Below are 17,947 nucleotides of genomic sequence, written 5' to 3' on the forward strand. Positions count from 1 at the left end.
TTTGCTACGCGACGCGAACAAGAGAAATTTTAAAGGAATTCGTTGACTAGGAGTCGGTGCTAAGTCTGGAGACTAAAACGATTAAAATGATAAGATAATGGATGAACCGTAGCGATACTAGAGGTTCTAAATGAGGAGAAAGAACTATATTGTTCCATTATTATATCAGAACTATTACACATGTAGAAATTTAGTGCGTCGCTGAAACGGTTACAGATTTAATGCCTTAACTCCGAGCTTGAGTTTTGAAGAAATCTGTTCCAGATGCCAGCATTTCTTTCCTTTGAATAAACAATAATAAGCAGAAAATAATAATAAATAAAAAAGTGACAACAAATAGATCCTTTTCTTTCGTTATTATCGAACCATCAACAGGACGCTTCGCGGTGGACGTCTGTCGTGCTCGGCAGTCGTCGCGTTAAACAAACAATCGCCGGACCACATTTTCGATGGTATCCGCGTTATTCGCGTGGACCAGTGCTGTCGAGTTCGTTGGAAAGTCTAGCCGATGGCGGGCTTTTCGTGGGCGGACGTGGTTCAACGAGCTTTCGAGCCGCGCGCCGGTCGTAATTTTAGAAGCTGGAAGGACCACCGTCGCTCGTCGTTCTCGGCGTCTGACCTACCAGGATCTAAGCTACATTCTAAAGGGCTCGACTCGTTATATTATTTACCATTACACGAACAGGTAATATAAATGTAACGTGTTCGTCGAGGCGAGACACCCAGCCCGGACCAAAACCAGAAACCGATCGCTGTCCCAATCGCGGATTGTCCGCGTCCGCGGGTCGCCGAGAAATTCTCGTGGCGCAGCAAACAACGAACCCGAGCATCCAACGAAATCGTGTACGCGATCGTAAAGCTCTCGAACCTGGTATTGTTAACGTTCCGTTGGTCGTCTAAATGCCAGCGGACGGTCGGCCGGCCGGCCGCTCCGTTCGCGGCAACCTTTCACGCCGATCCGCGCGATCTCGCGACGCGCGAGCCTAATCGCGCTTGCATAAACGAATGTTTATCTCGTGTACACGCGTGCAAGAGAGGAGAGAAAACGCGTAAACGCGTCGGCACCGCGGCCGGAGACAACGACAAGCGACAGGCTTGCGAAAGACCGATCGATCGATCGATCGGTTGACCGGCGTCTCCAGGCAGTCTGTCCGCTCGATCGCTCGCTCGATCGCCGACCTGGATCGGGCCTGTTCATTTGCGCCGTAGGAATTACGATAGCGACGCGATTTTTCGCGCGATCGTCCCACGCGTCCGCGAACCAGCTCGCCCAGAGAAAGAACCGTCGGGCGTCGTCGTCGCCGGAGAGCGAGAGAACGTGCGAGAGCGGGAAAGAGAGAACAGAGGAGAACGGCAGGTTGTCCGTTTCGACGTCGCATCGATCAGTTTCCGTTCGACGGCGGACCAACCTAGATCGATCGATCGGACCACTCTTTCCGTAGGAAAGAGAGACCCAAGGGACGTCACAGAGTGTTTCCTTGCCGTCGGTGAATTTTCGGCGAATTTTCGGTGAATTTTCGGTGACTTATCGGTGCGACTCGGCCGCAATTTTGGGATCGAAGACGACAAGGCGGCCTCATTTACCCCCCTTGCCGTTGCCATAATCAACCAGCACTCGGAGAGATGAAATAAGGACGTTGATCCGTCGCACGGTGGCTCTGGGAATTCGCTTTCCGTGGCCAAAAACTATTTTACTAATATATTAACGCTTAGCCAACCGAATGGGGAGATCTCCCCATTTTAAATTCAATCGATTGATGACCGATCAGGGAAATCTTCCGCGTCTAATTTAAAATGACTGCTTAATTTTATTAAGATTTGCAAGAGGTACGAATGTTGAAGAAGTAATCGATGCCATATAAGTTTGCTTCGTAATTCTTTTTTCATTGAATGAAATCTTTTAATTCTAGGAAATTTTTGAGGTTTCTGGCGCGATCGTGGAAGTGTTAATCATTTCATTTTTAATATATTATTCAAGTCCGATCATGTGTATTAACCCTTAACGGTCCGGAAGTATTTCAAGTTTACTTCCCACCTGGTCCAAGCTATTTTTCAAATCAAAACAAGACTGAATTTTGCATGCGAATAACACGAAAGTACACGTACATAAAAACGGTAAAAGATAACGGAACATAGATAACAAGCAGAAACCTAATTCACAAAAATGACACGGCACGATATTTAACGCATCACTAGTACATATAACAACAATCACAGCGATAAAAATAATAAATCGGTTCTTGCCGCCATATGCGCGGCATTGGACCCAGTAAGTAAAGTACAATGCCGCTCATATGGCGGCATTGGTCCGTTAAGGGTTAACGTATAGATCATCGAGGTGATTAGCATTGTAAAGGAATTCCTTCCTGCAAGTTTTTATATCCTATCGGACCGTTGGGAAAGCAATGTCGGTGTGAGCTATCTTATTTGGAAAACAGAAAAGTTACTTTTGCAACGTCACAATAGTTCCGAGAAAAGCGAACGCCGACCGACTTCCGTTTCGCCGGGTTGACGGAAACCTCCGAAAAATCGTTGTCTGTTTTGAAATTGGATAATGCGCAGTCAGCGACGGCCGCGCTCGCTGCGTCGAAATACCATCGGCATCTACGTATTGTCTTTTTTTTTCCATATTATTGAACGCACGAAGGTTGGGTCGAATCTTTTGTTGCGGTTTGTTTCACGGTGTGATAAGACGTCAAATTGACGTACGCAGTAATCAGTCGAAGGTTAGTGTTCGAACGAAAGCCGAGGCGAAGTGACGCGTTTTCGGCAACTTGTCCGCGGAAAGACGATATTATATTCTAGTAAATAGTGAATAGAACAGGTAATAGTGGAATAGTGAATAAAATAGTGAAAGATAACGGATTCGCTGATTTTCATAGAGATTTTATCGCAGACTCTGTCGTTGATAAGCCGCCGTGTCGCGTTAAACAATTCGGGCGAAAATAAACCCAGCTTAGCCGGCCTATTAAAACTCTTCTCGCAGCTCGAATTCTTATAAATTCGACGCTATTTGTATTCGATGGATACAAAAATGATCGAAACTAAATTCAATAGTCTCGGTGCACCAGTTAGTACATACAAAACCGTCGTTAAAACCTGTTTTCTAATTGATTGCATTATACCGATTCCATCATCGGTGTGAAAAAACCTTCAATCGTTTAAATAATATCTTTCGAACATTTCCCATATATCAAACTAAAAAAATTGCATCTTGGCCACGGATCGCTTCTCCGCCATACTGCGGTGCGTCGCAGCGGTCAATTTAACCCTTTGCAGTCGAAGCTATTTGAATTCGAAATGCAAAACATAATTTCTGATCTACAGTATTTCTATTTTATATAATTTATCGCGACTCATGCGTATGAAATTGGGCCTATTGGCAAGTACAATGCAATTTTAATAGTCTTTTTAAAAGAATAAACGAGTTTGATGCTCTTCGAATGATTTTGAAAAATAGCATGACAATTTTTAGTGGCGCCTCAGAGTCGCCATTCGAGTGCAAAGGTTTAACCCTTAACGGTCCAATGCCGCCATACACGCGGCAGAAATCATTAAAACCGTAAAATCTGGCAGGAAACATTGAAAGAATAGGCACGATTGTTTCGATGCAAATATATCAACGAAGTTTTATTTAAAAAAAAAAATGAATATCTCTTCTCTATATTTGATACAAAAATTTTCAGTAAAAAATTTCTCTTCGTCTGAAAAACAGTCTGAAATCTTGTGTAAGAATCTTGTGGAATCAGTGTGTAAACTGGAAATAAATAGTTTTGGTCCCTTAAGGGTTAAAATTGAACCGGTCCTCGCTTCGCTCAACGATCGCCGTTCACCGTCGACGGAGATGCGACTCCCCGTTGTAAGAGAAGATCCATGCGAACGTTCCGCCAGACCGATCGACGTAGTCTCGGATCGAGAACAGCAGCGTCGTGTTTCGCGACGGGAAAAGTAGAAGAGCAAACCCGTGTGACGCCTGTGACTGCAATGGGGGACTACGAACAATCTTAAAGATCGGCTCTAGACTCTAGACTTTTTAGAGTCTTCAGACGCTAGGAACCTCGCGGTCTCCCGATTCGCAACCCGATGGAACCGTCGGACTCGTTTCCTTTCGTCCCGGATCTGTTGCACGCCGTCGGTGATAGTTGGTCGAAGGTTGTCGAAGCGACCAGCAGCGATGTTGGAGCTGCTGGAACGCAAAGCGAACGGCATATCGTGGCCGGCCTGCCGCGGCCATAATCTCGAGTCGTTCGCCAAGGACGCGAAAGGGTTGTTCTTCCTGAAGAGGGACAAAGGTTACCCGAGGGAGAAACGATGGAGGAAGGAAAACGGGGGCTTGCTGTGCTCCCTTGGCCAGCTGGGCTGCTCCGAGTCCTACAGTCCGGACACCCTGGGCACCTGGAAGTTCCACAAGGTGTCCCGTAAGAGGTACGCTTTGGATCGACAGATCGAAGGCGATCGTTCCTAAGGAAAACCTCGATGTTTTCAAAATTTATTTATTGCATTGCGTAATTAATTTTGCTCGGTCGCGATTTTACGTGAGAAGATACCTTCGCTTTATTCATTGATGCGTTTGCCAAGTGCATAGGAAAAATGCCGTGGGGTCATCGGTAACCCCAGGAGGTCGTTCTAGGGTTCAAATACTCCTATTTCAAAACTTCGCGACGATGCAAGAGCGCAATAGAGAAAGTAATAGTGAAAGGTAAAGTGCGTGGGCGACAGTCGCAGGTGCGTGGTAGTTTTGCGAGCGTCGGGTCAGGGCCGAAGAGCGCGCAATCTCTCTCTCTCTCTCTCTCTCTCTCTCTCTCTCTCTCTATCTCTCTCTCTCTCTCTCTCTCTCTCTCTCTATCTATCTATCTATCTATCTATCTCTGTCTCACTCTTCCGTTGTTCTCCCGCTTAATAGCGGCGAAATTCGACTTCCGGCTGAAAGGAGCCAATTCCGCGATAAAAGAAAAGTTGAGGATATTGTCTGCGCTCCGAGCCGCGGTTGACGACCGTTCGCAACGACCATTTGCGACGCGATTCGCGACGGCCTGCTCGAACAATTGGCGCGTCATCGTCGTCGGGGTGCAGTGTTCGCCGCCGCGGCTTTAGAAATTCTTGAAAACCCTTCGCCGCTTGAAACACGGTCGCCGGAACCACGGGACGCGGCCGATGCCTACACATATATATGTATACGCGTCCGCGTGGCTTTTCAAAGAACTTCTTCTCTTTCTTCCTCTTCCACTTCCACTTCCTCTTCCTCTTGCTCGGCTCCTTGCGTTTTCCTTTCTTCGATAAACCTCGGGTTTCGCGGTGTCGTTGAGAACGCATTCGAACGCTTTCGGCCGTGCCACGGTTACGTAACGCGCGGACTATAACGCCGCGGAATCCTGCGAGACGACCTGCTTCGTTTATTTATTTATTTATTTATATACGGGTGAAATCACATTTTTACGATACGGAATAAAATCGAATATTGACGCAGATTTAGTACAGAATCGGCGAGAGTCAGCAGTTCGGCGAACAGTTTATGTAAATTCGTTTCCAATCTTATAACTCTTTGCAGTCGAAGCTGCTTGAATTCGAAATCCAAAACACATTTTCTGACCTACGATATTTCTATTTTATATAATTTATCGCGATTCATGCGTATGAAATTGAGCCTATTGGCAAGTACAATGCAATTTTAATATTTTTTTTTTTAATATAAAAGAATCTGATGCTCTTACAATGATTTTGAAAAATAGTATATCAATTTCTTTCTTTCTTTCTGACACCTCAGAGTCGCCACTCGAGTGCAAAGGGATAAATAGATAAGCAACAGATTGCATGGCAAATGAGCCGACTATGATATTCTTTCTTTCATGAATCATTTTAACACTATGCCGTCCGGTGGCACCACGGCATGGTGCCATGCAATAACTATCTGTTGTATGCCGGTGGTACCACTTTGGTGCCATTTTAAAAAACTGAAATAACATTTAAACTATATTTCTTGGGTGTTAAAAGGCAGCGAACTAACTTTAGTATTGTGCTTATTTAACTATAATAAGAATTAAGTACGAAAATTCTTGGATGACATGTCTGAATTTTAGGCATTTATATTACCGCCATCTTCGAAATTCTTTTTAAAATCTAAAATTTCCAAGCTATTATGCCGGCGTCAAACAAAAGAATCATATCTAAGATCTGCGGACGGCATAGTGTTAATAAGTTGTGATTCACATATCAATCATTTTATCGCTTTCAACATAAGATATCATTGACTGCGGACTTGATGAATTTCTGACAGAAATATATAGATCAAATACAGAACATATACAAATACAGAATATATAGATCAAATACTATTGTATTACTTTCAACTCTACAAAATAATTAACACTAAACCTACCAAGCAGTAATACTAACTGGCATGTACTGTTTCACAAAAGTGAGAATAATATAACTTAACAATAATATAACTTATTCAAGCGTTTTCCACGAAAGAGTCTCAGAACTTTGCAGAATTGCAAAATAAGAAAGCGGTCACTTTGACCGCGGTAGGTTTAGTGTTAAAAAAAAAAAAGATGAAAGAAACATCTACGCGGCTTCCGCGTCTTGCAACTTTTATTTCGCATAAAAATCCGCACTCTAGATATCGTATGTCGGATCAAATAGACGTCGCATTCAACCCGCTCCCGAATCTCGATCGAATCGCGATCGAGAACGGGAGCCGGAGTTCGTTGACGATTCCCACCGTTGACCAACCTCGGATGCAGCGGAAACTAATCGCGGGGTTTCAAGAATCTTAAAAGCTCGGTACACAGGCGGCAACTGCATCCCCGAGGCTCCTCGAGCGGTCTCGAAAGATCTCGAGCGATCTCGAGAGGGTAAACCGAGGTTTAATCCTCTCGATGGCCCTAAACGGGTCCAATAAAGCGCGAGACTTTGAAGTGTCGCGGTCGTTCGGCCGGCTCGAGATGCCGGCAACTTTTTCCATAAGAAACTGTTGGCGTTCGGACAGCTCATACAGGGCTATGCGGGAAACACTGAATCGGGGAAAGTAATGAATGCGCGTGCGATCCGGTGAAATCAACGGTGAAGATTATCGATGAATCGACCTGTTGATAAGAGGCCGAACGCGATCGACGCACGGCGCGTCCGCGACAGCGCTCAGTCGTGTTCCGATCATCGGGATCGTCGGATCTACGCAAGATATATCCGCCGGCACCTGCCGCAATTTCAAGGAAGTGTCTGCGTCATCGGGGAACGAGGATCACCGCCGCGAAATGGAAACTATGATCAACGCCGTCGCGCGTCGGCTGCGCTCGTGGTGGATGGCGCTACCGTGGAACCATCGGGAAAAGGAGTACCTTAGCGTCGAAGGAATCTCGAAGAGGCTGAAAGACTTTCTGAAAACGTAATAGAACTCCTTTACCCTTTCTCGAACGCTCGCGTCGCGCTCGACTCGCAGGGGAAAGTCTAGACGCTCGCGCAGGAATTCCATCGGACGCCGCACGGTCGACATTATAATTATATAAATAGCATTATCGCGTATTTGTATCATTATTGTGCACATTTAGACTTCTCAGGGATTGTTCAATTCTGCCTGTTTCTGTGTGCGCGGAGTTATCGTGATTAATCATTCTGTTCAGACAGTTTTGTGATTCGTACGTTGTGCGACGTGTTACACAATAAAATAGTGCGCGATTCACAGAGATGGGCGCCAAGTGATCCGATCAATGATTAACGAGTTATATTAACTGATTTACAAACATTTCCGGCGATGAAACGTGGCCTCTGGTTGCTTCGTTTGCGAACAAAATATCGCTAATTTTTCTTCTATTATGCGGTGGTCGAAGATTTGTATTTTCAAATAAGAACTTTTTAAAGAAGAATTTTGTTTCCCGGCGAAATCCTTTTTTCCTCTATGCACCGGCGAATAATTAATCGCCTCGTCGAGAAGGCAAGCTTCTCCGCGTTGACTCGGGCCAGCGCGGAGCCGAGGTTTTACCGGATAATGCATAATTGACGCGAAAGCCTCTCGCGAAAGGCTCGCAAAAAAAGGCTCGCAGAAAGCCTCGCGAGCCGGCCTTCGATGCCATGCTTCTTATACCTGTTGTTTCTCTGCTCTCTTTTCCATGTCAGCCATGAGGGGATGAGCACTGGCGTGGGAGATGGTGGTGGCGGCGGTGGTGGCGGTGTCCAGGGCTCCGGCGGCGGAAGGAACACGCCGCCCCATGGATCGCCCACCCCCATGGACAAGGCCACGCTGAAAGTCCATCTACCCAACGGTGAGTCGAATCGAACAGTTCCTTTTCGAATCGAATTTCAAACATTCGGATATACTTATTTATTTATCCATTTATTTATTTATTAATATACACTGCGCTAACAAAAATGATAAAAATTGGCCAACTTCCGCCGACGATAACTGCGCGAAAAATGATCGCAGGATGATGGTCTTTTCTTTTAAATTAAAGCTTGAAAGCTCTGCTTTAAAACAGTACTCGTGGATTTAACATTTTATGCACCCTCGCCACTGTATCCCGTTAAATGCGAGGCCATGTTTGTCACATTGAAAATTGCCGAGTTTGACGAAATGCACGGACTTCGTCGAATTTTTTTCGGAGGTGTCGTTCACAGCCGAATGAAGTTTGATCCTTCGTCTTCAATTTAAAACAAACGGAACGAAGTTGCGATTTTTTTCGCGAAGTTACAGCACTTTAGATATTCATGTATATGCGAGTCGTTCGGTCATTTGCTGCAGGTGGCTTCAACGTGATCAAGTTCGGCGACGCGATCGACGTTCGAGGGATCATCTCCCTCGTGACTAGTCGGTTGGCGGTCGGCACGAGACACTACCGAAATCTCTACGCCATGAGGCTGCATCACCCTGGGTCGGGGGAGAGTTACTGGTTGCACCAAGACACCACCATGTATCAGGTTCAAGAGAAGTACGAGAAAAAGCATCCGAACTGCGAGTGGAGGTACGAACTGAGGGTGAGATACCTGCCGCAGAATCTGAACGATCTCTACGAGAAGGACAAAGTGACCTTCTACTACTACTACGACCAGGTATTTCGATGCGTTCTGTAATAATAATCATAATAATATTTATTAAACCGGGTAGAAAAGGTGAAACACTTTTTTAAAAAAATATATACACGTTTAAAAACTAGAATATGTATTTTTTTACAATCTCCTGGAAAGTGCAGGAATAAAAATTTCGTTTCTTTGCAATAAAGGAGAAACTAAAAATAGGCAAATTCAATTTCATTTTGAAAAATGGCTTCTTAATATGAAATCTAGTTTGGTTTTCTCAGGATATTTCTTTCTTCCCCTATTTTCTATATTCTAATATAGAGGTCTACAAGTACGGCGTTTTGTTAAATTTTACGTTAAACATTACTAAAAATGTAAAAGTTATCTCGAGTCCCATAACTATTCACCACACTGTGTGGTTAAGTGGTTTAGTATCTTTTTCGCGAGACACGCTGTACAAGAGATCCATTGTAGACGGTGTTTTAAAGTATCTGGCAGCTCTATTAACGAAGCCCATAACTCTTGATGACGAGCTAAGCTATACCGATCGACTTACCGATCGACTTACCGAACGAACGTTTTCCTCAGGTTCGAAACGATTACCTGTGCGCGAACCACGCGACTCTCGACCAAGACGTGGCGGTGCAGCTCTGCTGTCTGGAGATCCGCAACTTCTACAAGGACATGCCCCAGATGGCCCTCGATAAGAAGAGCAACCTCGAGTACCTGGAGAGAGAGGCAAGAATCTAGACCCGATCTGAATCCGAAACCAATCGACTTAGGGCCCCCGGTAGTCGCAGGTGTTTGATTTCCCTCGTTTTCCCTTGTTCTCGGTCACAGGTCGGTCTGCACAAGTTTCTACCACGGTCCGTGTTGAACGGAATGAAACCAAAGGCGCTGCGCAAGCTGATACAGCAGCATTTCAAGAAGGTGGCCGTACTCACGGAACTGGATTGCATGTACAAGTTCTTCGACCTGCTGAGGGCGCACTACAGATTCGACCAGGAGAGGTTCACATGCGCTCTCGGGGTGAGTACCGGAGCCGAGCCGGTATCGTTCACCTCGGTCTCTTCTAGGCCCTAGGTTCCTAGACCGTAGTCTCCTAGGTCGATACGATACCGATACGATATCAAAGCTTGTCTTGTTTTCAGGCCAGCTGGTCTATACCCGTCGAACTAGTCATCGGGCCAGATTTAGGCATTTCTTACATGGCTCACAGAGGCGGAACGGTGGTAGGTCTCTCTTTCTCTCTGTCTGTTGTTCTCTTTGAGCATCGGCAAAGAGGATTTCTCCCCTGCTGCGATCTCCTTTGCCTAGGACTTCCACAAGGCTCGAGGATAATGTCGATATTGTATCGTCTCGTTTCGAAAAGCCAAGACAATATCAAGAGAATAAATTGAAAGTGTTTTCAATGCGAGAGGAATCGAGACAGCAAGAATTACCTTAATGAAATTAAATAATTATAATTATCGTTTGTTCCTGTCACGTTGACTAGATATTTTTTTCTTCTAAAATGTTTACGAAGTCACTCGTATCGTTAACATTACACGTTTCGTCAAATAAGAACGAGACAATATTTCAGTAATTATTGTATTATCCTGCTTTGTGGAAGCCCTACCTTTGCCACACAGTCGAGCACGAGCTTGATTAAACCGAATCTGTTTGATGCATGCAGCCGACGAGAATGGCCGAGTTCTCCCAGATACAGTCCATCCAGACCCTGGTCTCGGACTGCAAGGAACACGCGAAGGCGTGTATCAAGCTGAGGGTGGCCGGGGCTGCCGAGACTCTTAGCATAACTTGCTCGAGTCTGGACCAGGCCGAGAGTCTTGCGGACCTGATCGACGGCTACTGCAGGCTCGTCACCGGGAGCAACACCTCATTGTGGAATAGAAAAGGTACTGAACCAGCCACGATCGCTCTTCTCCGAGTTACCCGGCAACCCCGAGAACATTCTACTTCTATAGCATGCGTCGAGAAAGAAACTGAACGTTCGAGGAGAGTACGCGAACCTTGTGTAGCAGCTTCGAAGCAACTGCAAACACTTTCTCGTATCTTATTGTTAGCTTTGATTGTACTCGGTGACCTAGGCCTTGATCGACCGATAAGTACGCATCGTACACGGATAGACGGACAGACGGACGGACATAACGCACATACATACATAGAGCAGTGGAGTCGGTTATAAGACGTATCCAATCTTTTTATTCTTTCATTTTGTTTAATTTTTAATAAAAAAGAATTCTTTTAGCTTCTTTATTTTTTGATGGAAATATAATTACAGTAATATCGATAAAAATATTACATTTCAAAATCAACGAAAGAATAAAAAAGGATGTAATGTATCTTATTCGATAAATGTAAAGTTAATTATGCCCGAAAGCAAACCAAAGGCACAGCAATTGGGCACCCGACAGTAACCGGCTCCGCTACCCTACAAACACACAAGTATCTCGCACGAACATCCCTTTTGCATCGACGAACAATATACTACTCTAAGTTTCTAATCGTTTATACTTGCAAGCTGCATCGTGGAAAAACTATCCCTGTCCATGCAAAGGTTTGTAGTTTTTGTATGATCCCGTAGACTTAACGTGTCTGGTCGTCTAGACATGCTGCATGAGCCCCCCGCGCGGTTCGATCGATCGTTATTAAGATCGCTCTCGGTTCCAAAAACAGATGCCCATCCGCCGAAGTACAGACAAGATGGGTCCAACAGTCCGGAGAAGAACGTCAGCAAGACCGGGACCATTTTATCGGAGGACTACGCGGAGATCGTCGACGAAGAGGGCGATTACTCGACGCCAGCTAGTAAGAATAATCGACACGGTTCCGGTTTGGCTGCAGAGACGAAAAAAATACGAAGGAATTAAACGTTGTTCTTCTTTCAGCCCGAGACTACGAGATTGTCAGAAACCAAGTGGAGCTGGGCGAGATCATCGGGAACGGACAGTTCGGCAATGTACATAAGGGTTCGTACAAAGGAAGGGACAACCAGGTGATAGCTGTCGCCGTGAAGACGTGCAAAGTGGACGCGGATCTCGCCACTTCCGAGAAATTCCTCGAGGAAGCCTGTAAGATTCTTGATTCGCCGCGATCTTTGACTCGTGAGACCCGACTGTTTCGCATCTAACGAACGGCTATCGAATGTCGCAGATATCATGCAACAGTTCGAGCATCCTCATATTATACGATTGATCGGGGTCTGTTCGGAGGCACCGATCTGGCTGGTGATGGAGCTGGCCAGGCTAGGAGAGATGCGGGCTTATCTCCAGTCGAACAAACAACGATTGGACCTAGCCACGCTTCTGCTTTATACCTTCCAACTGAGCACTGCCTTATCGTACCTCGAGAGCAAGAAATTTGTACACAGGTATTGTGTCATCCAAGAGTAATTATAGCTTCCTAAGCAGAGGGAATCCTGCTTGATCTCGCTTTTGTTTCGCAGAGACATCGCCGCAAGAAATGTCTTGGTGTCGACGCACAATTGCGTTAAACTGGCAGATTTCGGCTTGAGCAGGTGGGTCGAGGACCAGAGCTATTACACCGCGAGCAGATGCAAGCTGCCGATCAAGTGGATGGCGCCGGAGAGCATCAATTTTCGAAGATTCACCACCTCCTCCGACGTCTGGATGTTCGGTCGGTCCCGTTCAAGAATAAACTCTCCCCCCTATGCTACTTACCTCGAGTAACAGCGACACTTTTCTTTTTCAGGCGTATGCATGTGGGAAATTCTGATGCTCGGTGTGAAGCCGTTTCAGGGCGTAAAGAACCACGACGTGATCCACAAGCTGGAGAACGGGGAAAGACTAGCCTTACCAAATCACTGCCCTCCGCGTTTATACTCTCTCATGTCGCAGTGTTGGAGCTACGAGCCAAGCAAGCGACCAACGTTCAAAGAGATCAGAGAAACTTTACAGTAAGCTGCAAAAACGATCACCCGGTTGGCCCGCTTTACCCGATTTACTGAAATTCTCTCGTGTTTCAGTGAGATTCTATTGGAGGAGAAACATCAGCAGCAAGAGACGATGAAGCGTGAAAACAGAAGAGTGCAGGCCATGTCTTGGGGTACGTAGAGGAGAACGAGTACAGCTGTGGCTTGTATCGGGTGCTTCGACGTTCGTTCGAGACGCAGTTTAAAAAGAGAGGGAGAGAGCGAGTGGTTGGACGTCGAGGCAGCCGGTACGCGACAAGGAGAAAGGGTACAGATAAGAGGAGCAGGAGATAATCTCTGGTGATTCAGGTGCAGACGATGTACCACCGCCGAAACCTTCGAGGCAACCGCAAAACACATCGGACCAATCTCAGCTGACCGCCGCGGCCCCGGTCTCTACCTATATCGTGGCGCAAAGCCCCGAGGTTCTCGCGCAGCTGCTCAAGGACAATCAAGCCAGGGGGGTATGTCCCTCCGTGTACACGACGCCCGCCTCACCCTTCAACACCCTCGCGGTCCAGTTCCAAGACGAGGACCAAGTCCTGACAACCGCGGTGGTCTCTGACCTACCGTTTTTCGATCCGGCCGTCTCGGAACCGTCCGCTTCCCACGACACCACCCAATCGGCCGATTCTACCTTGTCCGATACCACCAATCTCGACTCTCTCGAATCCTCGGACACCACCGCTCCCCTCATGTCCAGTCTGACAATTTCAGAGACGTCACAAGCCCAATCACCCGCTGCAAACAGAAAGCAGCAGCAGCAAAAGGTTAAAGAGATGCAAAATTTGTACGCGGTCAGCTCGAAAGTGGTCGGTAGCATAACCGGGGACCTCTATTCGCCCGTTCAGAAGTTCTCCGCGTCGAACGCCGTGCCGGTGACCACCGCGGCGGCGAGCTGCGGTGAAATATACGGCCCCGTGGCCAATTTCACCCAGAGTTCCGCCATCGTTGGCAATCTCAGCCAGAGTCCGAGCGTCGGCGGTAATTTCGGCGAAAACCCTGGTAACTTTGGGCCTAGTAGCTTGAACAGTATCGTAGGTCCCGGCAATCCGACTCCTCAGACCGCAAGTTTCGCACAGTTCCCCAGTGCTGGCGTGCCTCAAACCGCGAACATGTTCGTCGTAGCTTCGAATCCCGTGCAAAACGTATCAGTTGCAGCAGGCGCGTATCCTCGCGTGCCCGTCAATTCTTCGTCGTCCAATGACACCGTGTCCACGTCCACGGCAGAGTGTCTCTACGGACCGGTTCTCAAGTTCCGAGCGCAAAACGCACAGAGTCAAACCGTGACCGAGTTGAAGCCGATGAACGCCTCGCTGGCTACCTGCGTCCAAGTCGCGAGGAGCAATTTGGCGGCGGCGCCGTCATCCTCGTCGTCGCAGAATCTACAGAATCTACAGAATCTACAACCTCAGCCGATGATGATGCACCCACAGAATTACCAGCAGCCACAGCAACAGCAAATCTATTCGAACATTGGCCAACAAGCGCTGGTGGGAGCACAGCCGGTTTACCTGTCGCAGTCGCAACACGTACAGAACCTTCAGAGACAGAACAATCCGCCGGTCCACCAACCGGTTTCTTATATACCGACGCAACAGCAGACCGGTCAGCAGATCCAGGGGGTCCAGGGAACCCAAGGGAGCCAAGGAAGCCAGGGGAGCCAGGGATGCGGCGCCAATCCGATTTACACGGCACACGCAACTTCCGTCACGGTTGTACAAGCTCACAAGGTCCTGCAAGGAGCCGCGTACCCGCAACAAATGCAGCAGCAAATCCAGCATCAGATCCAACAGCAGCCTGGAATATTACACTGCCATGTGACTAGCTCGCAACCTGGCAGCATGAGTCAGCAATTATCGTACGGTGCAGTGACTCAAAGTCATTCGATTCAGGCGCAGTTCGCTGTGGCGAGTGTCGCGGGTCAGCCTGCCAGTCAGCAAATTGTCCATCCGAGTACTTCGAGCTACGTCATTGGCCAACAGCCCCTGCCCACGTCTCAGTGCAACGTTACCAATCTGGTAACGAGCACGGCGAACGTGGCGTACATGCCGCAACCGGTGCTTTGCCAGCCCGCGATCGTTAAGACCGTCGGGCCCCAGCTAGCCACCGGAATTGCAAAGATCACCACGTTCGTCGCGCAAAAACCGGATGAACAGCTGACTAGTTCCATCGACGGTACGCTCTCCGGATCCCTGATATCCTCCGCTGTCAGCGACAGCACCATGTCATCGAGCAGCTCGATGACAGAGGAGGCCCACCAAGACCAGGTTTGGCTAAGCCTCCTAGGAATGAACAATCGCATCCCCTATTCTGCAACAGCATATTGTTTAGACTTTAGACTGTGTACAGGCTGCGGCCGGGCGGGTTGTACTCGCGCATATGGAATGTTGCTCTACTATTTTTACAAAAGGAATTCTCCCCGTCCTGCCATGACCTGTATGCACTCGGTGTCCAGTCTGTCCGGTGGTGCAAGCCGAAGAATAGCGATCAAGCGCACGAATTCTACTCCTTGTTCTACTGATTGCGAGACACCCATAGAGTTTTTTCGTTACTCGAAACGCTGCACAATCGTACACCCTTTGTTGCGAGCCGATCGTGTACATATAATACGCGCAAAACATGCTTTTGGTTGATGCAGACGCGCTCACACTCTTGCTCCGAGTTCACAGAACACTTTGTAACTTGTTACACACAGTTTCACGATAGGCCACTCTACTTTCGTTCACGCAAAAATCTAGTCTCTCATTATTATTATTATTATTATTATTATTATTATTATTATCATTATTATTATTATCATTATTATTATTATTAGAATGATTATTGTCGTTGTTATTATTATAACGATTATTATGGTTATTATGATTACCATTACTATGAAGTTTGGTAGGCTAATCCCTGTTGTTCTCTTTGAATTTTGTTTGCATGACGAATGGATATGATAATACAGTAACGTGGACGTTGTAACAATTTGAGCTGCATGCGACCAGTATGACTGCACACTGCTCTCGTTCCGAGATGGTTTTTACCTTGCATCGAGAATTATGCATCTCTTTAATTTTACTGTGTACATATGTATGTTCGTCGATACCGTAAGAGCGAACGATTCTTTCACCGTAGATTCTGGAGGTGATGTAAAATATGATCCTTCTGTTTCAGAGAGCCGTGCAGTCGCAGTTTTGTGACAATGTCCCGGAAAACTTTGGCAGCGGCATCGACGACGAACAAAAGTTATTGGAGCAACGTCTGCTGGAGCAGCAACGCCAGTCGGAAGAGGATAGTCGGTGGTTGGCCAGAGAAGAGGTAAAAGATTTTGTTGATATTATAAAAAGTCTGAGAAAAGGATAACTATTGAAACAACAATCCTTTTAGAAACGATTATCCATCGCAACGAGCGGAGATGAAAGCGCTAGTCCTCCGATACCTCGCTCGGTCACCCAGTCGCCAAATCACGATCAACACAGTGCCAACACTGGGTCCCTTGGCTCTGACAAGGGCACGGAAAAAGTGATCGTCGTAAAGGTATCGTGTTGCTTTTTTGTCAATTGCTAGTTCGATCTTCTAATTTTTAACGAACAGGACTAATTTATCTCTCGATCGCAGAAAATGGAACCCACGCCAACAGCGGACTTGGATAGGGCCAACGACAAAGTCTACGATTGCACTACCAGCGTCGTTCGTGCGGTCATGTCCTTGTCTCAAGGTATAGATGCGTCTTGAATTGAATTGTTTAATAATGTCTGGACATTTCTGGAAATTCCTGAATGCTGCATATCACATTGTAGGTGTGCAGCAGAGTAAGGCGGAACAGTATTTAGAATTGGTTTGCAAGGTCGGTACCGAATTGAGAGCACTCCTCTCGTCCGTTGACGCTTTGATGAACATATTACCCATATCCACTCACCGAGAAGTGGAAATGGCGCACAAAGTACTCAGCAAGAACATGTCCGAATTGGTGACCGCTATGAGACGAGCTCAACAGTACAGTGCTACCACTCTGGACGCGGACTCTCGGAAGTAAATGTGTACCCGATTTCAATCAGATTGCACGATAGTGTAGGAGCAAGATTAATGAAAATTTCGATCATTTCAGAGACATGCTGTCGGCTGCTCATATCCTGGCAATGAACGCTAAGAATTTGCTGGACGTCATCGACTCGATACGCATTCGTTATCCGTACGTGGACAATCAGATTTGCCAGAAGCAACAAAATGATGGCGTTCCCCAAGAGTCCACACCGGAGGGTCGTATCCGTTCCAGTCAATCCGGGGAGCAATTTTTGAGGAGAAGCCAGTCGACCGAACGGCAAGGCACAACGTTTAGACAGAGTCAAAGCGGCGATCTCCTGCACAGGATGGGTCAGTCAGTAGACCGGCCTCTGCAGGTAAAGGTCATTGAACCGTGTAAGTCAGGCCTGGCGTGGTCAGAAAAAAAGTCCTTGTTTCCGCAACGGAGAGGAGCGGGAGAAGGTAGTACGGTGGGGGTACAGCCCCCCACCCCCCATTCGTTTCTGTTGAGAAAACAAGCACTTTTTGGTGGCCATGCTGGGCAACTGATGCTCACGGAGCACCGTCCCAACGGACCCCGTATCATCGTTTTAATCGTTTTGGAACTTTCCATCCTTGCAGGGGAGTCAAACCGATGTCAGTACCGGCTCCAGTTTAGAGAGAAGGCACCACATCGTCACCAACAGTCTTGAACGTAATTCGACGACTCGGCGACAAATGGCGACGAACAGTTTAGAGAGGAAAAGACCATCGTTATCTTGTAATATCAGCCCTATGAATAATTCCGTGAATCTGCCGCCAATGGTACCGGTTACCTGTAATTTAGTCCAAACGGTAGGGCCCGTAATTCATCCCAGTCAAACCGTCTCGACAGGCATTAGTCAACAGTTTGCACCTAACAATAAAACGGTGAACGAGACCGCGACAAGTGATAGCTAACAACGAGGTGCCTTGCATTAAGGTAAATTGTCATCGTTCACTGGATCTTCCAAG

The 17,947-nt window shown here is 46.9% G+C and overlaps 1 protein-coding gene across 7 annotated transcripts in view; it reads left to right on the forward strand.

Moving 5' to 3' along the window:
• The window catches only part of Fak (protein tyrosine kinase 2 Fak), a 51,630-nt gene that overhangs the window by 31,595 nt on the left and 2,088 nt on the right, over positions 1 to 17,947 (forward strand). For 4 of the 7 annotated variants that reach the window (XM_033471190.2, XM_033471191.2, XM_033471188.2 and 1 more), the window contains 20 exons: positions 8,113 to 8,258; positions 8,735 to 9,042; positions 9,598 to 9,747; positions 9,850 to 10,038; positions 10,161 to 10,241; positions 10,685 to 10,907; positions 11,534 to 11,569; positions 11,689 to 11,820; positions 11,901 to 12,083; positions 12,166 to 12,382; positions 12,458 to 12,648; positions 12,724 to 12,928; positions 12,998 to 13,077; positions 13,253 to 15,213; positions 16,106 to 16,249; positions 16,319 to 16,468; positions 16,550 to 16,649; positions 16,732 to 16,963; positions 17,040 to 17,331; positions 17,576 to 17,915. In XM_033471190.2, the coding sequence (XP_033327081.2) occupies positions 8,113 to 8,258; positions 8,735 to 9,042; positions 9,598 to 9,747; positions 9,850 to 10,038; positions 10,161 to 10,241; positions 10,685 to 10,907; positions 11,534 to 11,569; positions 11,689 to 11,820; positions 11,901 to 12,083; positions 12,166 to 12,382; positions 12,458 to 12,648; positions 12,724 to 12,928; positions 12,998 to 13,077; positions 13,253 to 15,213; positions 16,106 to 16,249; positions 16,319 to 16,468; positions 16,550 to 16,649; positions 16,732 to 16,963; positions 17,040 to 17,331; positions 17,576 to 17,893 (5,338 nt within the window). In that variant the 3' untranslated portion in view covers positions 17,894 to 17,915. Of the gene's footprint in view, positions 1 to 3,804; positions 4,426 to 8,112; positions 8,259 to 8,734; positions 9,043 to 9,597; positions 9,748 to 9,849; positions 10,039 to 10,160; positions 10,242 to 10,684; positions 10,908 to 11,533; positions 11,570 to 11,688; positions 11,821 to 11,900; positions 12,084 to 12,165; positions 12,383 to 12,457; positions 12,649 to 12,723; positions 12,929 to 12,997; positions 13,078 to 13,252; positions 15,214 to 16,105; positions 16,250 to 16,318; positions 16,469 to 16,549; positions 16,650 to 16,731; positions 16,964 to 17,039; positions 17,332 to 17,575; positions 17,916 to 17,947 lie in introns of those variants that run through there. The other 3 variants (XM_033471184.2, XM_033471192.2, XM_033471186.2) reach the window with 3 other exon arrangements.

The sequence above is a fragment of the Megalopta genalis genome, chromosome 2 (genome assembly GCF_051020955.1).
Source record: "Megalopta genalis isolate 19385.01 chromosome 2, iyMegGena1_principal, whole genome shotgun sequence".
Lineage (NCBI taxonomy): Eukaryota > Metazoa > Arthropoda > Insecta > Hymenoptera > Halictidae > Megalopta > Megalopta genalis.